At 36.0% G+C, this 24,479-nt stretch overlaps 1 protein-coding gene across 1 annotated transcript; it reads right to left on the reverse strand.

Annotated features, from left to right (window-relative positions):
- Positions 1 to 940: 940 nt before the first annotated feature.
- On the reverse strand, positions 941 to 22,713 carry LOC18425282 (flavonol synthase/flavanone 3-hydroxylase). Its single transcript, XM_088864622.1, has 4 exons — positions 22,685 to 22,713; positions 19,360 to 19,632; positions 19,057 to 19,243; positions 941 to 1,300 (listed from the first exon to the last, which is right to left on the reverse strand). The coding sequence occupies exons 1-4, from the start codon at positions 22,711 to 22,713 to the stop codon at positions 1,106 to 1,108; spliced, it is 684 nt and encodes a 227-aa protein (XP_088720748.1). The 3' UTR covers positions 941 to 1,105.
- Positions 22,714 to 24,479: the final 1,766 nt, after the last annotated feature.

Consider the following 24,479-nt stretch of genomic DNA (forward strand, 5'->3'; position numbering starts at 1 on the left):
ATATTTTTATATATTTTTCCATTTATTATGACAAGAATTAAGCAAACAATACTTTGTTAACTTTCTAATTTGAGGCAAGAAATAGGCACTATTGCAAGTCGGTTTTATCACAACATGTAACCTATTGCCTCGTGTTGTGGTAAAATATTATATTAAATTTAAAATTTTTTGGTGAGAAACAGGCACTATTGCAAGTCGCGTTGTCACGCCATGTGACCTATTGCCTCGTGTCGTGGTAAAATACTATATATTAAATCTAAAAAGAATGCCTTTGGGGGGATTTGAACCTTGCTATGAGTTCTACCACTGCTCCATCAACTTGGAAAGTGACAGAATTAAAAATCATATTATATCTACATGGCTGTCTTAATAAAAAACAAATACACGGATGTGTCTTAATAATATCAATATCAAGGGCAATGATTTTATGTAATGGTTGTAGAGTAATATGATATATAGTCATTTGTTTGATCCAAAATTTGAAATACGTTTCATTTCAATGAACAATAATAAATAATAAATAAATAAATAAATAAATAAATAATTGAAAATACAACTTATAAAGTATTTTTTTAGCCCAATAAACATAAGACGTTCATTTTGGTGAGATGTTTAGATCTAGGCCTTAGAAGGATTTTTTCATTTCTAATTTTTTTGGATGGCTTTATTATCATTAGATGAACAATGTGAAAAAAGAAAAAAATGATTTTGAGTTTAGAAAGGCTAAGATCATGAAATTCAATAAATTAATAGTTTAGATTCGTTTTTGGAGGAACTCATTTTGACCATATCTAGGTTTGAAATTAAATGTTTTTTTTTTTATTGATTATTGAGATGAAGAGAGTGTGTATGCAAAATATTGTGTCATACAAATACCACAAACATGATTTTCTAGAAGAGTCATGAGATAATATTGTGATACAACCATTACATGAATTCATTGCCCTAATATCAATATTTATTTCTCAACCCTTAAGACACCCAACAACTATATCGGTGTTTTTATAAAAGTCCTACAAAAGCAATACTGAGAAAGGATCCCAAGCGTCAAACCATAATGGGATAATTATTGGTCCCGTAGCAAACACAAGAAGAGAGCGCGCTCTTATTGAGGAAGCTTGTTGATCTTACGATGCTGGAAGCCCTTGAAGGTTTTAGTTGAAAACAATGGGGGATTAGTCTCGTTTAAGAGGTGGGGAAGAGGCCCAATGATTTTGTCTGGTAGAGGCACGAAAAACACTGCCCATGACATACGTGTTTCGTCGTTGCTCACCAAGCTCCTGTGGAGAACGCTTTTGTATCATCTATTGCTCAACACCTTCAACACAAATCAAGCAAACTCGAATGAATGGATCTTCCTTTGGGAGTTCTAACTATGTCCATAAGGTTACTGATTGATGGGAAGAAATTTGCTGGAAAACTATGCTGCATGTCGAGAACTCTTTTTATTTTTATTTTTTATTTTAATATCATCTGCTATTAGAAAAACGAAAAAAGAAAAAAAAAATTGACGACAGTTGCCATTATTGATCCTTGGCCTACAATTGTAGACACTTAGTTATCAATCCAGGGGCGAGCTTAAAAGCCACAACTTCATTTATTCCAGCATAGCGCTTCATGAACTTAAGAAATGTATATAATGAGACCATCTACTTTTGGTATAAGAAAGTCCTATTTATTAAGAAACTATATAATGAGATTATTTACCCAAAAAAAAAATGGTTATAATGACATAGTCACAATTAATTTTGACCATTGGATGTGAAATTGAGTGGCTGCATTTATTTCATTAACCAAACTCAATGTTCAAAAGAAATTTTCCCGGACTTTGTGACACGTCCAAATTATCAAATTTCACATTGGATGGTTGTAAGTAATTGTGATCTCCATATCTTAAAGACAAATTGTCTCATTGTATACCATCCGTATTTATTATTGGCTATTAAATGTGAAATCAATTGTTGGGGATGTGTCAACTTCACACAAACTGCAAAATAAAATTGCTCGAATGTTGTTTCCCATTTCAATCTGTCTGATTTCATATTCCAATGCCCAATATTGTAAATAACAAAAGTGAATAGTCTTACTATACACTATCCCTTAAGAAAATGGGCTGCCCTTCCAATATAAGCTTTGCTTGGGCCTAATAACGATGTTCCGCTTCTACTTTAACATAGTTTAATTGATGATGTACAAAGGGAGCTACACTTCTCCCAAACATGGTTTAGTTGATGGACGCTGAATTTTGAAGTCAAGTTTCAAGATCTTTCGTCCTTTGGGCATTCCTTTAAAAATTGTTTCATGAGTCGTGGGACACATTTCTATATTTGTGGCCCCAAGGTTTAAAACATTCACTTTAAAGATGGATCCAAATGGGCGGTCCATCTACAAATAGTTGAAACCAACGGTTCAAATGTTTTTTTCATAAAAGCATTATTTTAAATTTTTAAAATTTATTTATTTTTCAATTTCATGATCTCCATGTTAGAGATTATATGTCCTTAAGGGCACTCATTTCTACAAGAGTAATAGAAACCGTGTCCTTAACAAAATCAAAGTAATCATAAGTAGCAAGTAATCCACCAAAATAAAGTTAATGCAGGGGTATGACACCCCATTTTTCTCAAGAATTTTAATGCTGTCTGTGCCTGACTCAATTATAATAATTCCACGTCCAATTTTTTTCAAGAACTTTAATGCTTTCAATGCGCCTCAATTACAATATTTCCACGTCGACTAGTTAAGTCTCTTTCAATTTCTTGCATTTAAACTAACTGTTAAAGCTTTCATGAACTATTTAACTTCGAAACTATAAAAACTGTAAAACCGGTATAATACATCTTACATGTATGTATTTTTATGGGAAATGTTTTTATATGGCCAGGATTTTATAATAAAAAACGTAAAGTCACACCTCAAAACCACGTCGAAAATTACACTTTAACACAAAAAAACCCCTCTTGGATATGAAGAGAAGAAATAAATTTCAAGCCCCATAAATATTAAATCTTGTGGCACATTACCTGGATTTGCTCATTTGCAAGTGTGTGCTATACTATATTTGAAGGTTAAAGTTTCAAAATCAGATAAAGTAAATCTAAGGCCATCATGAGGTTCTGGTGCCCGAATTGCCATTTTACGATAGGCGTGGCTGTATTTATTTTTACTGTGAAGCCTTGGCCTCGTGCTACACACACCCATTACATAAACCGGGGTTCATAAACTCACACGTAACTGCAACCATCTCATAAAACACTGTTCATAAACTAACCTCGAGCCAGGTACTTGGTCTTGGCCCAAGGCGACTTAGGACTCACTCAAGAACCGTACGAGTCCAAAAGCTCTAGAAAATTTTAAATTATACCAAAAAATGGAAAAATATAGAAAAATACAACAAAGGTCTAAAAGTTAAGTAAAACCAAAAGCAACAAAAAAGTATAGGACAAAGGGTTTTAAAAACGGAAAAAAATTATGTAAGGTTGCAACCTGAAAATGTAGAATTAAATATGCACTTAAAAAATCCATCGGATAGGATTGTTTTTAGGTTGAAAAACGCTATAATTGATCATCTCGACATTGAGACGTATGAATATGGAAAAAAAAAAAAAAGATTTTGAGTCCAAAAAATAGTGCATCTTGCAGCATATTATCTAGACCGTCCGTTTTCAAGATTTTCATATGTTTATAGATATACTTGATTTCAGCCATTTTTAGAATTTAAAATATAATAATTAGATATAAAAATAGATTTTCAGATAATCTTAAGAATATTTTACACCAAAATTATTTATTATGATCAAATTTGGAGGTGCGCTTTGATTGGATTGTTTAAGGTTGCAACCTTATAGAAACCGCACCCTTTAAAAATATCCTTTATCATTGGGAACATTTTAAAAAATCCAAACACAGAAAATTTAAAAATACAGATTATCATAAAAAAACGTTAGCCCATAATTGAAAAAAAACTCAAAATTATATATAGAAAAATTATACAACAATCCGGTCTTTCCTACTTATGTTTAGAATTTTTTCAAAAACTATTTTTATGGACCCTGAGTTGTACACATAACTCGGGGCAACTTGGCGGTCTTATAACACTAACATATAAACTATAAAATAGTCATGCATATAAAATTTGCTCTCTCACTCACACCCATAAATAGGGTTGGCAATTGCCCAGCCTACCCAATATCTAGAGAGAGCTTTCTGGGGGAGAGAAATAATTTCCACTTCGAGAGAGATTAATATAATTATTTGTTTGGTGTAAAGCGAAGACTCATATTATTGTATTTATTTAGAGACATAGGGATACAAGTAGGGTTGGTTTTGTGCAATGAGAGTAGGCAATGCACTAAAAGAGAGTATAGCAGGATTGTATGCGTGGAGTGAGCGAGATTAGTAGATTGAATGTATGAACAAAGAGAGTAATAGGGCATACGCTTTGGGGAAAGAGAGTAGGATTTGTGCAAACAGCGAGCAGCAGGATTCATTAAGGAGAAGGAGATAAAGGGAAACCTTTGGGAGAAGACAAACAATTTGTTGTGTTTGTGACGGAGCGCTTTGGGGAAAGAAAAATGGCGTTTGGGTATGTAACAATAGTAGTAGCATGGTTTTGATGCTCGGCCGAGGCCACTTGGACTCGGTCGAGTAACTCGTCCTCCCTCCAAGTTAAAGCGAGTTAGTTGTACAACTTTATAAACTATGTTTATATTTGGGCAAACTTTCTATGCTTTCCCTACAACATAAAACTTATATACACTTATCCATCCGTCCATTCTGAATGGAGGGTTAAGATTGCCTCAATCACAATGTCACCTTTCAACACTTTTTTATTTTAAAACCTTTTCTATAAACTATTATGAATTTTGTACATCTAATACTCTATTAACCTCGCTCTAACGAAAAATATAAAAAAAATATTTCCTATAAAATAAAATGACAAAAATACCCCTGAAATTTTCAAGGGCTATTTTGGTCACTATATTTTATCGAAAAATTATTTTTAATATTTTTTATAGGTACCCCGAATGAGAAGATGGCACATACCAAATTTTTAGGGAAAGGTTTCTATACTAACTTCTACAACATAGAAGATCTATGCTTCTCCTACCATCCAGCCGTCCAATTTTGATCAAGAGAGCCACTCACCGTATGATCTTAGTTCCGATGTCTTAAGGTATTTTATTTTTATTTTTTTTTGTAGAAATTGTATGGATATGAAATTTGGTATGTGTTATCTTCTCATTTGGGAGCACCTATAAAAAATATTAAAATTAATTTTTCGATAAAATATAATGACCAAAATGCCTCTTGAAGCTTTCAAGGGTGTTTTGGTCATTTTATTTTATTGAAAATATTGTTTTTATATTTTTTGCTAGTGAAAGTTTAATAGGGGATTAGACGATCAAAATTTGGTTCCAAAATAGTTTATAGAAAAAAATTTAAAATAAAATAGTGTAGAGACGTGACATTGTGACTGAAGCAATCCTAGCCCTCCATTCAGAATGGACGGTTGGATAAGGAGAAATATAAAAGTTTTATGCTGTAACGAAAACGTAGAAAGCTTGCCCTTATATTTATATGTCACATTTAAGTTACATAAGTTGTCAAGTCTCTCTGGTTATTGTTTTCACGTAAGAGTTTGTAGATTTTGTATAGTGAGTTGGTTCTAAAACAACTTTATAAATTATATTTATATGTCACATCTAAGCCACATCAGTTGTTCTCATGGAAGAATTTGCTGGTTGTACAACAACTTTATAAACAGTATTTATAGTTATATTTATATGTCGTCTGGTTATTACTTTTACGTTTTATAAAAACTTGTCTTTTTTTTATTCAAAGGAGCTTTAAAAACATTATTAGGACATGAGGAATTGAACCTAAAAACCCTCCATTATGGATGCCGCCAATGTCTCGAACAATAACCAACACATCATCAGTATTTAATATTAATAAGCTTCGAACGAAACATACATATTATGTTTTTTTCTTTATTTTTGTTTTTTAAAAAAATGCACTTGACTCGAGTGAGTTATTCAGACTCACCCGAGTAAATAGTCTCGGCCAGGGCCCAAATATATTGGCCGAGTTGATTTTTTGAACACTGAGTAGTAGGATTCGCTTTTTCAAGAGTGACACTAGTATCAATTGACTTTATTTAGAGAGAGAAACTATTAGGATCAACTTTGTGGGTAGAGAGAGAAAAATGGGGATCACGTTGTAAAAAGAAAGAAAGAAAGAGAATTAGAGAGCCGGTTTGCGGTTACGGAGAGAGTCAGAGTTTGGGTTTTACCAGAGAGGGAGAATGAATGTGGACGAGAGAGATTAAATTTAAGGGGTTGTTTGGATACTTGTAAATATATTTTCATAATTGTTTTTAGGGAAGATGGAGCCTTTCAGGGGTTTAGATCCAAATTTTGAAACCGAAAAGTACTTTTGCCCTTAATTATTTTTCTTATTTCAAGCCAAACATAAAGAAATCTTTATCATTGTCTTTTCCTTCTGAATTTGATTTCTAGAGAGATTTCCTTGTTATGGAGACGTCACTTTATAAAATACAATTTATTCCACAAAAACACCCAAACGAATTAGAGAGAGAAACTACTACAATTTTACATTTTTGACAGAGAAATTTTCTTCAAATTTTAGCGAGAGAAACTATTCTTGATTTTGAGCTTTAGAGAGAGAAAATACTTTAAATTTTTTAGAGAAATTATTTCAAAATAATTTTAGGGCAAGAAACTGTTTCAAAATTTAATTTTCTTAAAATTTTTTTAGAAAGAAACTATATCAAATTTTAGAGAGAGAAGTACCAAAAAACCTATAGAGAGAACCTACCAAAAAACATTTATAAAGAAAAACTATTTCAAAATTTAATTTTTAGAGAGAGAAAATATTTAAAAAAAATTTGAGAGAAAATATCTCAAAAATTTTAAAAAGGGAAACTCTCAAAATTTGGGTCAAGAAATTAATGACGCAGTTTTTGGTCTTGGGAGAGACAGAACCCCGGGACTTGATGGCTTTCCCTTAGCCTTCTTTCAAATATTTTGAGATCTTCTAAACGACGACTTGATTCAATTGTTGGAAGAATTCTATTTGAGAGGTAGAATTAATGTGGCAATAAATTCGACCTTCCTTACCCTTATTCCAAAGAAAAAGGTAATTGAGGATGTGTAAGACATCTGCCCATCAGCTTATTGAGTAGTCTCTATAAAATCATTTTAAAGACACTTGCCAATAGATTACGAAAGGTGATCCACTTGGTTATTTGAGGTCCTCAATTTGCTTTCCTAAAAGACCGAAAAATTATGGATAGCATTCTAGTAGCTCAAGAATGTATTCATTTCAGGATCAAAGAGAAGAAACCGGGTCTTCTTTGTAAAATAGATTTTGAAAAATCCTATGATAAGGCGGATTAGAAAGTGCTTCAAAGTATCATGGGCAGCATGAGTTTTAGATAGAGATAAAGGATATGGATTGAGGGGTGTTTTTCATCTTCTCGCTTCTCAATACTCATGAATGGTAAGGCAACTAGTATCTTTAGGAGTTCTAGAGGACTGAAACAAGGAGATCCCCTATACCTTTTTTTATATACATTGGTGGCAGAAAGTTTCAGTTTTATGCTAAGAGATGTATCTTCACAGGGTCTTATTTCAAGCACTAAGGTTGGGAACAAAGGTGTGACTGTACCACACTTACAATATGAAAATGACACCTTAATGATTTGTATCCCAAATGTAATGGAAATCAGTAGATTGTGGATATTTCTAAAGAGTGTTGAAATCGCAACTGGGCTGAAAGTAAATCTCTCTAAAACCAAGTTAATCAGAATTGGATGTCCTCAAAACATAGTGTCAAGGATGGCTGGACTACTAAACAGCATTTTGTGCAAAGCTAGCGACTGATACGACATAACATTTATTCCTCTATTGCCTTTTCATTTTTTATCTTTGAAATTGGGTTTACCAATATTTTAACTTATCCATTCCAATTCCAAAATTTTGCAGGTTGCTTATCACTCCATGGTTATCCCTTGGTATTCCAAAGGTGGATAATATATTTTGGCATTCTGTCCGGTAAGTGTCCTTTGGGGTATGTGGAAGGAGAGAAATCGAAGAGTGTTTGAATGAATCTCTACTGATTTTTCTATGTTAAAATCTAACATTTTAGCCTCAACAACATATTGGTTTTCCTCTCACTAAGATAGTGGCTCTACACCAAAGAGTCTTATCATTAACTACCCCTTAGCAGTCGTAACTTTGAGCAGCATGTGATCTAGTCGAAGAGCTGTTGTTTGGTCCCCACCTCCTCTATACTCAACCAAATTGAACTTTGATGACAATAGCTTTGGCAAGCTAAGAGCAGTTGGATATGGTGTATTGATTAGAAATCATTTGGGTCATGTTTTCTGCTCATATTTAGGTCCGTATGGTATTCCTACTGCAAATGAAGTGGAGACTAGAGGTCTCCTAGAGGGTTTGAAACTTCTTTCACGATGGGAAGGGCAAAAGATTATTGAAGGAGATTCGGCAAATGTCATAGCATGGAGCAATGAAGAATTCATGTTCCATCGAGCCTTAAAGTATTATTTCATGAGATTAGGAACATCATTGCTTTTATCAATGTCAATTTGTATCATTGCATTCGTGAGTCGAATGAGGAGGCAGATGCCTTAGCCAAAGAAAGAGTAAACTGCACTTCTCTGATTGTCAATTTTTTTGTAATTCATCTTCTTTATTTTCTGTATGTCATGTATTTTGTAACTCTTTTTTGATTTAATGAAAATGTCGTGTTAATGTTAAAAAGAAAAAAAATAAAAACTTAAGTAATAGTAAAAGAAACCATGACAAAATTTTTAGAGAGATAAACTATCTCAAATATTAAGTTTTATAAAGAGAACGTACTTGAAAATTATTGAGAGAGAGAAACTATTTGAAAGTTTAAATTTTATAAAGAGAAAGTACCAAAAACCTATAGAGAGGGAAACTATCTCAAATTTTAAGTTTTATAAAGAGAAAGTACCTAGAAATTATAGAGAGAGAAACTAATTATAGAGAGAGAAACTATATCAAAATTTACAGAGAAGAAAGCTATCTCAAATTGTAAGTCTTAGAGAGAGAAACTATCTAATATTTGAAGTTCTAGAGAAGATAAAGTACTTAATTATTTTTTTAAGAAAAACTTTCTCAAATCTTAAGTTTTAGAGAGAGAGAGGCCCAAAAAAATTTTAGGGAGAGAAACGATCTCAAAAATTTTAGAGAGAGAAACTACCTCAAATTTTAAGTTTTAGAGAGAGAAACTATCTCAAATTTTTACAGAAAAAAACTATCTCAAATTTTAAATTTAAAAAATGAGAGTACTTCAAAAATTTTTAGAGAGAAACTATCACAAAATTTTCAAAGAGAGAAGCTATCTTAAATTATAAGTCACAGAGAGAGAAATAATCTCAAATTTTAAGTCTTCAAGAGAGAAGACACTGAAAAAATTTTAGAAAGAGAAACTATCTCAAATTTTAAGTTCGGGAGAGAGAAATTATCTTTGAAAGAGAGAAACTACATCAAATTTTAGAGACATAAACTATCTCAAATATTACGCTTTAGATAGAGCAAGTACCTAACCGATTTTAGAGAGAGAAAATATTTAAAAGATTTTTGAGAAAGAAATTGCATCAAAATTTTCATAGAAAAACTATCTCAAATTTTATGTTTTAGAGAGATAAATTATTTGAAATTTTTTAGAGAGAGAAACTACATCTAAATTTTAGGGAAATAAACTATATTAAATTTTAGAGAAAGAAACTACTTGAAAAAAATTTGAATGAAAAAAGTGACATTATAATGAATACAACAATAAATATATTTAACAAATAGAGTTAAAAAAAAAAGCCATGATAATGTCATGCATCCATGTATCATCCAAACAACTAATATCTATTTAATGGAAAATATTTTTCTTAAAATATATTTCAATGAAAAGAGATTTTTTTGAGGCAAACGGCCCCTTAAGCCGAACGCGAACCTAGCTGTCAACATTAAACGTGTTGTTTGAACGATTACATACGGACCCTAAAATTTTTCTACAAAAAATGAAATGCCGTATTTATAGGTAGAAATTGCATAGAATGTCAGCCAACCCCTTTTTTTTGTTTTTCTCAAAATTGCCCCTCGATCCGAGGATATCCTCAAACAGAATTTTAAATTTCTTTTTTTTTTAGATTTTTATTTAGTAGGACACTCCCTTAAAGCATGGAGCACTGACCTACTAACGAAAATGGTAAAAAAAAAGAGCAAAGGATTCCATCCTCAGACCAAAAGGAAATTTTTGAATAAAATAAAAAAAATAGCTAACAGACCTTCTTTGTGATTATTACCTGTAAGCATTTCATATTTTAGAAACAATTTTAGGGTCTGTATGTAAATAAAAAAAGGATCTAACCGTTTATAAGCCATAGAGAGAGTGAACATTATATTATGACATATTTGATGAGTAATAAACAACTAATTACTTGGAGCTCTAAGCATTCTTATTTACCAAAAACAATATGTATAGTTATAAATACCCCCCAAAATAAATTTTGAAGACATCCTTATCCCAATGCTTTTGGTTTCACACCCTAGACCCAACCCTGTTTCTTCTTGTATTAACCTTTAGTCAAAAGTAAACAAACTAAAGACTAAAACTTCTTTTCCCTTTCTTTCTCTACTTGCCCTCTCTTTTACTACCCAAACTCCCTCTCTCTCTACTCGCCCTCTCTTTCTCTACCCAAACTACTCTCTCTACCCGCCTTTTTTCTCTCTCTCTCGACCCAAACTCCCTTTCTCTACCCACCCTCTCTCTTTCTCTACCTGCCCCCTCTCTTTTTCTCCCCAAGCTCCCTCATTATGTCTACCCCCTCTCTCTCTCTATCTCTTTCCCAAAAATGAACTGTTTGGCATTGTGAAAACCGATGAGTTTACAATGGTTTTAAGGGGAAGAGATCTCCAAAATTGGGTAGATCTTTCAACGGCAAGTGCAAGACCTATGCTGCATCATATGCTGTCAATGCAAAAATATTCATGTCCATTGTTTGTGTCTCATTAGGGTACTTCATTTCAAAATGTGATCTCCATCTCCATGACAAATTGTATAAAGCTTCAGACTTTGGTATATGGGTTTTTTGAGCAAAGAGAGAAAGAGAGGGGTTTTCTTAGGCAGAGAAAGAAAGGGAGAGGGTGGGTAGAGAGAGATGACTTTGAGCAGAGAGAGAAAGAAAGAGGGTGGAGAGAGAAAAGAGGGAGTTTGGGCACAGAGAGAAAAAGGAAGAGAGAGAGTTTGGGTAGTGGTGGAAAGAGAGAGGGCAGGTAGAGAGAGAGGGAGTTTGGGCAGAAAAAGAGAAAGAGGGCGAGTAGAGAGAGAGGGCGTTTGGGTAGAGATAAAGAAAGGGCACGTAGAGAGAGAGGGACTTTGGGTAGAGAAAAAAAGAGGGTGGGAGAGAGAGAGAAAGGGGCATTTTAGTTTCTACTTTTTTTGACTTTTTGCCTATAGGGTAAATACAAAAAAAAATAATATTGGCTTTTAAGTGTGATATTAAAATTATTGGGGGATAAAACTTCTACAATGTTTATTTTAGAGAGTATCTATAATTTTCTATAAAAAGTAAAAAGCTACAAACGTTCTGGTATATCTATATTCACGCAGACTTTGGCCCACTTCTAGAATAGTGTGGGCCCATCCGTCGCGATGTTGACTCATGAATCAAGTAAAGTGAATGCTGGCTTTAGGGTACTTTTAAACTCAATATTTTTCTTTTCCGGAATGTTAAGTCTTAAATTCAATATTTGATAGATAACCTTTGGTAATAAGCATGGTAAATCTTGCTAGAACCATTTGATCATGGCTGATGATCACGAATCTCTATCAATTGAAACGGATGTTCTCCTATGCTGATATTGCCTCGGCGAAACTGTCCTTCCTTAAAGCTAGAGGCTCCATACGTCTGCTTCCCGATTTGCTTTGCTCTTAGTCTATAAAGCAACCCTTCATTATGCTAAACGACTTGGTTGTACATCAACTTTATAAACTATATTTATATTTGGGTGCGTTTTCTATTATTTTCTACAACATAAAATTTATATACTTCCCCTTATCCAACTGTCCATTCTGAATGAAGGGCTAACTAAGATTGCCTCAATCACAATGTCACGTTTCTATGCTATTTTATTTTTAAATTTGTTTCTATAAACTATTTTTAACTTTGTACATCCAATCCTCTATTAAATTCGCACTAGCAAAACATATAAAAAAAAATTATTTTCAATAAAATAAAATAACCAAAATACCCCTTAGGTGAGCCCGAATGAGAAGATTGCACGTACCAAATTTTTAGGAAAATGTTTCTCTATTTCCCCTACAATATAGAAAATCTATGCTCCTCCTACCATCCAGCCGTCCAATTTTGATCAAGAGAGCGACTTATCGTTTGATCTTAGATCAGATTTCTCAAAGTATTTTATATTTTTTTTTTTATACAAATTCTATGAGTATGAAATTTGGTATGTGCCATATTCTCATTCAGGCGCACCTATAAAAAATATTAAAAATAATTTTTCGATAAAATATGATGATCAAAATACCCCTTGAAAATTTTAGAGGTATTTTGATTATTTTATTTTATCGGAAATATTTTTTTTATATTTTTTGCTAGTGCGAGTTTAATAGGGGATTGGACGACAAAAATTTGGTGTCAAAATAGTTTATAGAAAAAAAATAAAAATAAAATAGTGTAGAGATGTGATATTGTGATTGGGGCAATCTTAGTCCTCCATTCAGAATGAACAGTTGGATAAGGGAAAATATATAAATTTTATAGGCGGAAGCATTAAAAGCATGCCTTTATATCTATTTATCATATTTAAGTCACATATGTTGTCAAGTCTCTCTCGTTATTGTTTTCGCGCAAGAGTTTGCATATTTTGTATAGTGAGTTGATTGTAAAACAACTTTATAACTTATATTTATATGTCACATTTAAGCCACATAAGTTGTTTTCACGTAAGAGTTTGCTTGCTGTATTTATATTTATATTTATATGTCACATTCAAGATACATAAGTTGTCAAGTCTCTCTGGTTATTATTTTTCGCAGACCATCAGGAATTGAACCTATGAACCTCCAACCACTATTTCAGAGGCCGCCAATGTCCCAAAGCATAACCAACGGAATTGAACCTATGAACCTACAACCACTATTAAAGAGGCCGCCAATGTCCCAAAGCATAATCAACATACCATTATTACTTTATATTAAAATAAGTTGTCGAGTCTATCTGGTTATTATCTTTCGCAGGCCATTAAGAATTGAACCTACAACCATTATTACAGAGGGCGCCAATGTCCCAAAGCATAACCAACATACCATTAGTATTTAATATTAAAATAAGTTGTCAAGTCTCTCTGGTTATTATTTTTCGCAAGCCATTAAGAATTGAACTTACAACCACTATTATTGAGGCCGCCAATGTCCCAAAGCATAATCAGCATACCATTAGTATTTAATATTAAAAAACATCGCATTAAATATACATATTATGCTTTTTTTTTTTTTAAATATACTTGACTCGAGAGAGTTATTCGGACTCGCCCGAGTAAATAACCTTGGCCAGGGCTAGAGTATATTGGCCAAGTTAATTTTTTGAACACTGAGTAGTAGGATTGGCTTTTTCCAAAAATGAGACTAGTATCAATTGACTTTATTTAGATAGAGAAACTATTAGGATCAACATTGTGGGTAGAGAGAGAAAAATAGGGATGACTAAAAAAACAAAAACAAAAAGTGAATGAGAGAGCCCATTTGTTGTTAAGGAGAGAGTCAGAGTTTTGGTTTTACCTGAGAGGGAGAAAGAATGTGCACGAGAGAAAGAGATTTAGGATACTTGTAAATATATTTTCAGAAAGGTCTTTTTAGTGGAGATGGTGCCTTTCAGGGTTTGGATCCAAAATTTGAGACTGAAAAGTATTTCTGCCTTTAGTTATTTTTCTTATTTCAAGCCAAAAATAAAGAAATCTTTAGCGTTGCCTTTACCTTTTGAAATTGATTTCTAGTGAGATTTCCCTGTTATGGAGACGTCCACTTTGTAAAATACAATTAATTCCACAAAAACACCATCATGAATTAGAGAGAGAAACTACTTGAAATTTTATATTTTAGATAGAGAATTTGTCTTCAAATTTTAGAGCAATAAACTATTCTTGATTTTAAGATTTAGAGGGAGAAAATACTTTAAATTTTTTTGAGAAATTATTTCAAAATATTATTAGGGAGAGAAACTAATTCAAAATTTAAGTATTTTTTTTAAAATTTTTTTTAGAGAAAAACTATATCAAATTTTATAGAGAGAAGTACCAAAAACCAATAGAGAGAACCTACCTCAAGAATTTTAGAAAGAGAAACTATTTCAAATTTTAAGTGTTAGAGAGAGAAGATATTTTAAAAAATTTCGAGAGAAAATAACTCAAATTTTTTATAGAGAGAAACTCTCAAATTTTAGATCAAGAAATTAAGGAGGCAGTTTTTTGTCATGGGAGAGATAGAGCCCCGGGACCTGATGGTTTTCCCTTAGCCTTCTTTCAAACATTTGGATATCTCCTAAAAGACGACTTGATTCAATTGTTGGAGTAATTCTATTGGATAGGTAGAATTAATGTGGCAATGAATTTTACCTTCATTGCCCTTATTCCAAAGAAAAAGGTAATAGAAGATGTGTAAGACATCTGCCCCATTAGCTTATTAGGTAGTCTTTATAAAATCATTGCAAAGATATTTGCCAATAGATTACAAAGGTGATCCACTTGGTTATTTGAGATCCTCAATCTGCTTTCCTAAAATATAAACAAATTATGGATAGCATTCTAGTAGCTAAAGAATGTATTCATTTCAGGATCAAAGAAAAAAAACCAGGTCTTCTTTGTAAGATAGATTTTGAAAAAGCCTATGATAAGGTGGATTAGGACGTGCTTTAAAGTATCATGGGAAGCATGGATTTTAGATAGAGATAGAGTATACGGATTAAGGGTTGTCTTTCATCTTCTCGCTTCTCAATGCTCATGAATGGTAAGACAACTGGTTTCTTTAGGAGTTCTGGGGGCCTCAGACAAGGAGATCCCCTATCACTTTTCTTGTATACATTGGTGGCAGAAAGTTTCAGTGTTATCCTAAGAGATGTATTTTCACATGATCTTATTTTAGGCATTGAGGTTGGGAACAATGGTATGCTTATATCACACTTACAGTTTGCAGATGGTACCATAAATTTTTGCGATCCAAATGCAATGGAAATCAGTAGATTAAGGATATTTCTAAAGAGTGTTGAAATTGCAACTGGGTTGAAAGTAAATATCTCTAAACAAAGTTGATCAGAATTGGATGTCCTCAAAACATAGTGTCAAGGATGGCTGGAGTACTAGGATGTGGTGTTGAGAAGATTCCTTGCAATTATTTGAGTATCCCTTTGGTGGATTTGAGGCCCTCAAAATCTATTTAGGATCCAGTGGGAGAGAGATTCAATAAGAAATTATATTTGTGGAAGGCAAAGACTTTGTCTTTAGGAGGTCGATATACACTTATCAAATCTACTCTATCTAACCTTCTGGTCTACTATATGTTTTTATTTTGATTGCCTACGCAGATTGTTAGCATTCTAGAGAGGCTTATGAGGAACGTTTTGTGGGGAGATGATGAAAAAAAAGAAAGGGCTTCATTAGGTTAGTTGAGCTACGGTGTGCGCACCTATAAAAGATGGTGGTTTGGGATTTCATAAATTGAAAAACATGAACTTTGCATTACTCTTAAAATGGTGGCGACGAGCACATATCCACCAAGAGTTATTTTGGGTAGAAATTTTGAAAGAAAAATATGGGATCGAGAAGGTTTATGGTATTATACAAAGTCCAAGGAACAAAGCCACTCTTTACCATATTTGAAGGGGATTGACCTTGAGAGACCTATATATCTTCGTCATTTTCAAAAAGTAGTGGGTAATGAGGAATCTAAACTTTTCTGATACGATAAATGGTTTGATGACTACCCTCTTATATACCTTTTCCCTGAGGTGTTCTCTTAAGTCTCAAACCCACTAGCTACGGTAAAAGAGGCTAGTGGGGATGCTCATACGAACATTGTTTGGTCTATTCATTCAGGCAGAGAAGAATGACCAATAATTTTATCCATGAGTGTCAAACCTTGTTGGACATGTTAAACAATGCCCAGCTTTTCCATATTCTACATGATGATGTGATTTGGGACCTTACTACCTCAGGTGATTTTTTGATTAAGTCTGCATATGTTCATATCTTCTACAATCGATATAAATAGCACGATTCAGTACTTTCCTAAATAAAGAAACTTCATTTTCCACTTAAAGTTCAGTTGTTTGTATGGATATTTTGTAAAGAAAAGCTGGCCATTGTGGATAACTTAATGAAGAGAGGGTTCATTATACCCAATGTCTGCCTTTTGTGCAAAGCTAGTGACTGATACGACATACATTTATTCCTCTACTGCCCTTTTATTTATGATCTTTGGAATTGGGTTCGACAATGTTTGAACTTATCCATTCCAATTCCAAAAGTTTGTAGACTGCTTATCACTCAATGGTCATTCCCTGGTATTCCAAAGGTGGATAATATATTTTAGCATTCTTTCTGGGTAAGTGTCCTTTGGGGTATGTGGAAGGAGAGAAATCAAAGAGTGTTTGAACGAATCTCTACTGATTTTTCTATGTTAAAATCTAACATTTTAGCCTCAACAATAGATTGGTTTACCTCCCACAAAGATAGTGGCTCTACACCAAAGAGTCTTATCATTAACTACCCCTTAGCAGTCGCGAAATCTAGCCGAAAAGCTATTGTTTGGTCCCCATCTCCTCTGTACTCAATCAAATTGAACTTTGATGACAATAGCTTTGTAAATCTAGGAGCAGTTGGATATGGTGTGTTGATTAGAAATCATTTGGGTCATGTTTTTTGCTCATAATTAGGTCCGTGTGGTATTGCTACTGCAGATAAAGCGTAGGCTAGAGGTCTCCTGGAGGGTTTGAAACTTCTTTCACGGTGGGAAGGGCAAACAATTATTGAAGGAGATTCGACAAATGTCATAGCTTGGAGCTATGAAGAATTCAATGTTCCATCGAGCTTTAAAGTTTTATTTCATGAGATTAGGAACATCTTTTCTTCGATCAATGCCAATTTGTATGTTTTGTATTTTGTAGCTCTTTTAATGGAAATGTTGTGTTAATGTTGAAAAGAAAAAAAATCAAAATTTAAGTAGTAATAAGAGAAACCATGACAAATTTTTAGAGAGATAAACTATCTCAACTACTAAGTTTTATATAGAGAAAGAACCTGAAAATTATTGAGAGAGAGAAACTATCTGAAAGTATAATTTTTATAAAGAGAAAGTACCAAAAAACTATAGAGAGGGAAACTATCTCAAATTTTAAGTTTTATAAAGAGAAAGTATTTAGAAATTATAGAGAGAGAAACTATCTCAAAATTTTTTGGGAGAGAAGCTATTTCATATTTTAAGTCTTAGAGAGAGAAACTATATAATATTTTAAGTTCTAGAGAGATAAAGTACTTAATTTTTTTTAAGAGACTATCCTAAATCTTAAGTTTTAGAGAGAGAGAGAGAGAGGCCCTAGAAATATTTAGGGAGAGAAACTATTTTAAAATATTTAGACTGATAAACTACCTCAAATTTTAAGTTTTAGAGAGATAAATTTTTAAGTTTTAGAGAGATAAGTTTTAGTGGAGCACTGCCCTACTAACGAAAAAGCTAAAAAAAATAATAATTCAAACTGATGATTCCATCATCAGACCAAAAGGTAATTTTGAAAAAATTAAGAAAAAGTATGCTAACGGAGTAATATCAATCAGTCACTTTGAAATATCACCCTCAAGCACGGGCTGCAGGAACTTCTTAAAATGCCCAATTATTATGGTAATTAATTAGCTTTTAGCAGACCGAGAAACGCAAATTACAGTCTAAAAACCTAAGGTCAAAACCAAATTTTCGAGCCCCAATACATACTCTACCCAGAGGCACAAAGATAGTCTCAACCTAGTGGAAAACCCAATGCCATGGTCGAGCCGGTGCTTTTGTTTGCCTAATGAAACCCACAAAAAAGAGTACCCGGCCTTCAAAATCCACTTGACTATATCGTACTAATCCTAGACACTCAGCCCATATGATGCAATCGAGGGTGGAACAAATATACTTCAATGACAGAACTGCGCCTAGTGAAACATTCTTGGAGTCATTGGGGGATAACGCATATCTACATTTTGATGAGAAACTGATAGGTGTTAAATTATATTCATAGGGAAAAAGTTCCAACCAAAACTGGTTTGAAAAACACTGAGAAAACTTGGCTAACCACCACGAAAACTCGCGTGAGCAGAGTTTTGCCTCTTTAAGCAAATAGGCGTCAAGTGTTCAATAAAAAATGGGGGTTTATATAGGCTTGAAATTCAATTTTCATCTATAGTCTGTAGACACAGTGGAGCTGGTGAGATTGGCTGAAACAGTACGTACGTATCAGAGATAATCAAAAGTTCAAAGTGGGCGGTGTAAGGCCATGATGATTGTGGCAAATCGCAGCATCGTCGCAAATACCATGGCAAACATTTTTTTGGCATTCTGATTGTTTACCCTGAACTTTATTTCCAAAATTTGAATTTAAATCATTCAAACTTGTCATAATTCACTGAAAAGCAAAATGATTTATCCAAATAATCGTTTGCGTTGAATAGACACAAGATAACTTGCTTAAACACCTAGTATCTCTCCTTCCAAGTTGCTTTTAGTCCTGTTTTAAGTTTCAACAAGACAAAAACACGCTGTTCGTACTTCCTATCATCTAGTTTTAAGTTTTGTTAAACTTTTTCCCCAAGCGAATCGATATCCTAGGATTGCAACCGCTTACTTGCTCTAAATTAAGTGGCCCAACCAAAACATCCAAAAAAAAAAAAGAAAAAAATAAAAGGACAAGCGCATGGATAGGTCCTGGAGTTTACCTCAATCTGGTCTCCCACGTGCACAACAAGGGCATGGGGGGTACAGGTTTATCTTCGTCTCCAAGGACATCACCTCACCACCCAATGCTTCTTTCAAAGCCCCTGCTTCCAGTCCCAACCCCACTGACAGAGCCTCCAGAACCCCCTCCGCAACCCTTTTCATTTCTTCCCCGTACTCCTCTGTCACTTCCCTGAATACAATCACAACAAACACAATCAACCTTTTCCTACCTTTTAATTAAAAGCACCAAAAGTAAGTTTTTTTATTGTGACTTGGTTCTCCTTTTGATTCTATTCAGATGCCTACCTGTAATTCGGGGGGCTTTTGGGCCATTTGTCGTAATTGACTCTCGATGTTGGCCACATGAAATGGAAGAAGTAGTCGATCCACTTCAGTTTCTGGTCTGGATTCTTCGCAAGCTTGGTACCATACCCTTCGAAGACGCCGCCAGCAAAGTAATTGGCATATTGCTCTTTGTACTCTTGGGGGAGACTGAAGAATCCTTCACCACAAATCCAGGGGTGGATTTTCGGCCTTAGAAGTGAGATTCTGGCTACGTACCTGGGGAGTTCCTTTTTTCTAATGTTTTTGTATTATTTGTAGAATTTTGAAAGCATGGATGCAAAGTTTTAAGTTAGGTGTTTTAAAAGAGGTGTGTGCTGCACCCCTTAGGGTGCATGGGCATGTGCACACATGGGTGACCCTGGTGCTTGCTAGGATAAGGGTGGGCATTGCGGTGGAGCAGTTTGAACCAACAAAAGAAATGTGTGAGATAAGGCTTACCTCGCCAGGATGGAGTCGGATGCACTCAGGCGGGTTTCCCTATTAGATTAAGATGCCTTGAAGTGCATGCGAAAATCCCCCAGGCCTTTGGTCGGCATGGTTCGGAATAGACATCTTCACAATCCTTAGGTTGGTGCTCCCTTGGAAGCTACGACCCTTGGGCTTTGTCTCTTGGCTTGGAAAAGTTGTGCTTGGATGAGATTTGGTGGCCATAATAGGTGGATTCTTAGACTAGACTAAGGTTGGTTAAGTTAGGCTAGTAAGGACAAGGTTGGAGCATGCTAGACTAGACTAGGGTTGGGGCATGCTAGGCTAGCCTAGGTTGGGTGAGCCAGACTAAGTTGAGTAGGCTGGGTAGGTTGGTAGGCTAGGCTAGCCTAGCCTAAGGTGTTAAAGGGCACTCAATAATCCACCGGACATCTGGGGTCACCTCCCCTAGGAGGCAATATCGATACCACGAGCAAAAGGTAATAGGCATGAGCAGTGTTTCGAAAAGCGCTAGGTGGCACCTAGGCGGTCGGGGGGGTCTAGGCCGCCCAGTGCCTAGGCGACGCTCAGAACCCCGACAGCCTAGTAAATGTTTTTTTGTTTTTGGGTTTTCTCTCTCTAAAATAGCCTCTAATGGGTTTTTAGACTTCAAATGAACTTAAAACCCACAAAGTTTCTTCTTTAGTATTAAAAAAATGACCCAAAAATACCTTAAGGAGCAGTATTTCTGCCCCTAGGCGGGGTGCAGGCCCTGGACGGGTGCCTAGGCGGGTTCAAGTGGGCGCCTAGGTTGGTTCCCGGGAGCCTAGGCGGGCGCCCTGGGATATCCGTCTAGTTTAGCTACTTAGGCCTGGGCGATGCACCCTGGCCTTCTAGACTGTATAGGTGTTGGGCGACCTGCTTTTTAAAACTATGTGCATGGAGCCTACGTAATCCCAGAGACTTGTCAAGGGTGCGGGTCACAGCCCCACCCCTACCCCCTGCCACACACGCTGCAGGACGATAGGGTGCAGGACTGTGACCACATGTGACGAATGCCACTCAGGTGGTAGTGTTCTCAACGCTTTGAAAAGATGGAAATCAAAGCCAATCACGAATTAAAAACCAAATTAATAAGCACACAACCCACAAAATACTAGACAATCCCAATCTCAAAATTTCATAAGATAGATCCAAAATATTACAAAAGAGTCCAAGGCACCAAAGGCCCAACAATAATACATATATCCAATACTAGCAGACTATATGGCCAAAATGCGATCCATCACATACAATTGAAAAGTGACTTCCACAAGAATTACGGGACTTCGACCCCCAGCCGTGATCACCAAACTGCAAGTCCACAACCTGCGGCTATCACTCTACAGAGATGAAAGTTAAAGGGATGAGCTGTAAAGCCCAATAAGAAGATCATGGTGCCATGCTTTCATGCTTATGAATATCATCTCACAACAATGCTCAAGATGCTATGCCGTTCTTATAAAACATGAGTCGTGTGTCATAATCATATCTATCAGTGTGCCGTGCATGATTCATAGTGAAGCAATAACAAATCAGATCAATCATATATGATAAGAACCATAGGTCAATCAAATCATTCAACCATACAAATCTTAGCAAATCAATATATTAAGGTAAGCATCAACAATTACCAAGTATCTCATTCCTTAATTCGCCTACTCCCAAAGTAGAAGCTCTATCCATCACGCCAAGCCAATCCCATTACTTAGGACTTCTATCATCACTTAGAATGGAAAACAATGACAAATGGGGGATTCCATTTCGTCATGTTTTCACATACATACGTATAAACACACACAGTCCCCAGCGCACTTTGGGGCTTTTGATAGGCAATGACCTTGTAAGACACTACCCTTTACGCCACCTTAGCTAGGACTAATACACTTTTTGCGTGCCAATCACTATTAATGGGGGAGCGACCACTCAAACATCATCTACCCTAACCCTCGTCCTTTCATTGGGCGAGCGGAAGAGGTCACTAGTTGGGGTCTGATTTTCTCTGGTTCCCTCGCGCGTGGACACAGGGAGAAGAACCTCTCTCAAACAACCGCCGAAGGGTTGCACGCGTGGCGCGATAGCTTTCTAAAGCACGGATAGGCTACAAACAAAGAGAGAGATTTTACGACGGGGAAGGGTTGATTCACTTACCTCGTCATTGTAGGTTCATTGCACACGTCTAGGCAACTTGCCCTCTTAGATCAGTTACGAAAGCCCTCTGGCTGTTCACAAGCGCGGTTTAGTCAGGGACTCTCTTCAAACGCTACTACCCTCTTCTCTCCTCTCAAGTCTAAGTTCAGATGGATGTCTCAATTCTTCGTGCCAGGGTTGACTTCTATTTTTGTTGATCGAACAAAAGAGTGGGGAGTTTTATCATTCCCATCGTGGTGTCCAAACGAGGAAGGGGGATTAGACATGGACGGGCGTCGGTTTGGACCTCTTCTGGCTTGCTCGGACCCACGTAGTCTCGGATGTGTGGGAGATTACGCAGGTGGGAGAAAAAGAGAGAAAGCTTCGGAAGCTATAAACGTTTTCAGGAAGATAAAAGTGTGTGCCAACATGGTCGGGGGTATTTTCCTCTCTTGCAAGAGTTTTCTCTCTCCTCTCCTTGGGACGTTAGGGCTAAGAGAAAAGAAAAGAAGAATCAAGCGTAATGCCTCTTCTTTATTGAATTGTCCTCCCTTTTACAATTGACTTAAGCCTGTTTATATAGAGTTTTCTACAAACAGGGGTGGTTACTAAAAAACAAAGCCTAAATACAAATAAAAGTTATTAAAATAATGTCCTGAAATTGGTTACAATAACCAAAATGCCCTTAAGCTCTTTTACACATATGACATACTTGTCCTTCTCTGAGGAGCCCACCGCCATTGTCAAAACCTTAAGTGCTCTTACCGGGAATTTGTAGCATCAGTTTGGTTGATCTTTTGTTTTATTCTTGTCGTTTGTTTCCTTGTGATCGTTTTGATGTCTTTTGATCGTGTTACGACAATCCTTTTTGTGCGGGAAGGAGCCTGGTCAGTTTTGTGGGTTCTTTTGACAACTTCTTTCTTCTTGATTTGCAGCATCTCAGCGATTCTGGGAAAGGTTTTCTTCAAATGGTCTTCTTTGCAAAAGGTTTTTAATCTGTTTTTTGTTTTTCTTGGGCTTTTGGTGGACCGTCGGAAAAGGGATTTTCGACGATGGCGATTTCCTTGCTTTTATTGTCATGACCTTGGGTTTCGTTGCTTTTTTTTTTTTTTGCTTTGAATGGTGCTGGTCCTGTCTTGGCTTGAGTTTTTCTTCCTGGAAGTGTTTCTTCTTTAGTTTTTTATCAGCCGAATTTCTCTTCTGTGAGGGTCAAGATATCCTTCTGAAGACTATGGAATTCTTGGATTCAGGCTATTTTTTCCTTCTTTTTCGTTGAGGAGACTTGTCTTCTTCATGTTGTTCGTCTAGAGAGAGAAATGTCGTTGAAGCTCCATGGGCATCTGGGGCCTTGGCTTCTTTTCTACTGCAGGGAAGGAGTTGCGAGCTCACCGAGGAGCGGCCAGAGATCGCCATGACTGTTAACTGTTCAGTGAGGCAATATGGCGGAAGGCGTACCTCTACCCTACTTCGCGATCGTTCTGGCGTAGGGCCACTGGGTCGATCCGTTTGAGCGGGGGCCCACTTCCTTTTTTCTTAAAGATGATGATGGTTGCTCGGCGTGCCTATCCGGCTCCTGTACACATGGTGGCGGGGATAAGGCTTTTACTCTTATTCGTGTAGGCATCTTTTTCTTTGGTCATCCTTATTCGAGGTTTATTTCTTCCACAGCTACTGTGTTCTGCGCGGCTATGTCTTGTATGCTACAGTGACCGGGTTGTAGCCAGCTCTCTTCCTTTATTTGATTGAGGGGCTGAGGTGCGTCAAAAATGACGTATAACTACTTACCCCAACGGATGTTACACTTCGATAGAGGTGAGAAGTGCAACTTTTGGAAAGAAGTGGTTTTTGACGTCGAACCTCATCATTTTAGAATCCTTGCCAAGACGTTTTGGAGGCCTGTGCCTTTGGATAGATGGCAGAAGAGCCCTTAGCAGGTGCATGAGCTGCTTCGTTGGAGTTTTGGGGATGGTTTTTGGTTGGTCAGGGATACCTCTTTCTTGTTCCCATCCTATCGGGTCTAGTTGGGGGCTTTTGTGTGGCTTGTCCCGAATAGTCTGAACTAGTTGATAGGAAGGGTTTCCGAGGCGGTCTCTTTGGCGAGACTTCACCATGAGTTTTTGACGGGTGTTGTGTTCCTCTTGGCTTGACAGTCATGTGCCTTCGGTGGCGTCGTCAACTTGCCGGCGCGACTTTTTTTCTTTCCTAGTTTCTTCTTTCTTCTTTTGGACCTTGTTTTAGGGTGGCACTAGGCCTCAGGTCTTCTTCTGGGGGCGCTAAGGTCGGAATTTTTTTTTGTGAGGGGTGGAACTGAGGTCGGAATTTTGTCTTTTGGGGTAGCGCTGAGACTGAAACTTTGTTTGGAGGATGGCGTTGTGGCCGTAATTGTGTTTTGAGGGTGACGTTGTGGCCGTATTTTGTTTTGAGGGTGGCGATGTGGCTAGATTTTTGTTTTACGAGGTGGCGCTATGGTCGGAATTTTGTTTTAAGGGGTGGTGTCACGACCTCGG

This window comes from Amborella trichopoda, chromosome 4 (genome assembly GCF_054954075.1).
Source record: "Amborella trichopoda isolate Santa Cruz 75 chromosome 4, AtrichopodaSantaCruz75HAP2 v2.0, whole genome shotgun sequence".
Classification (NCBI taxonomy): domain Eukaryota; kingdom Viridiplantae; phylum Streptophyta; class Magnoliopsida; order Amborellales; family Amborellaceae; genus Amborella; species Amborella trichopoda.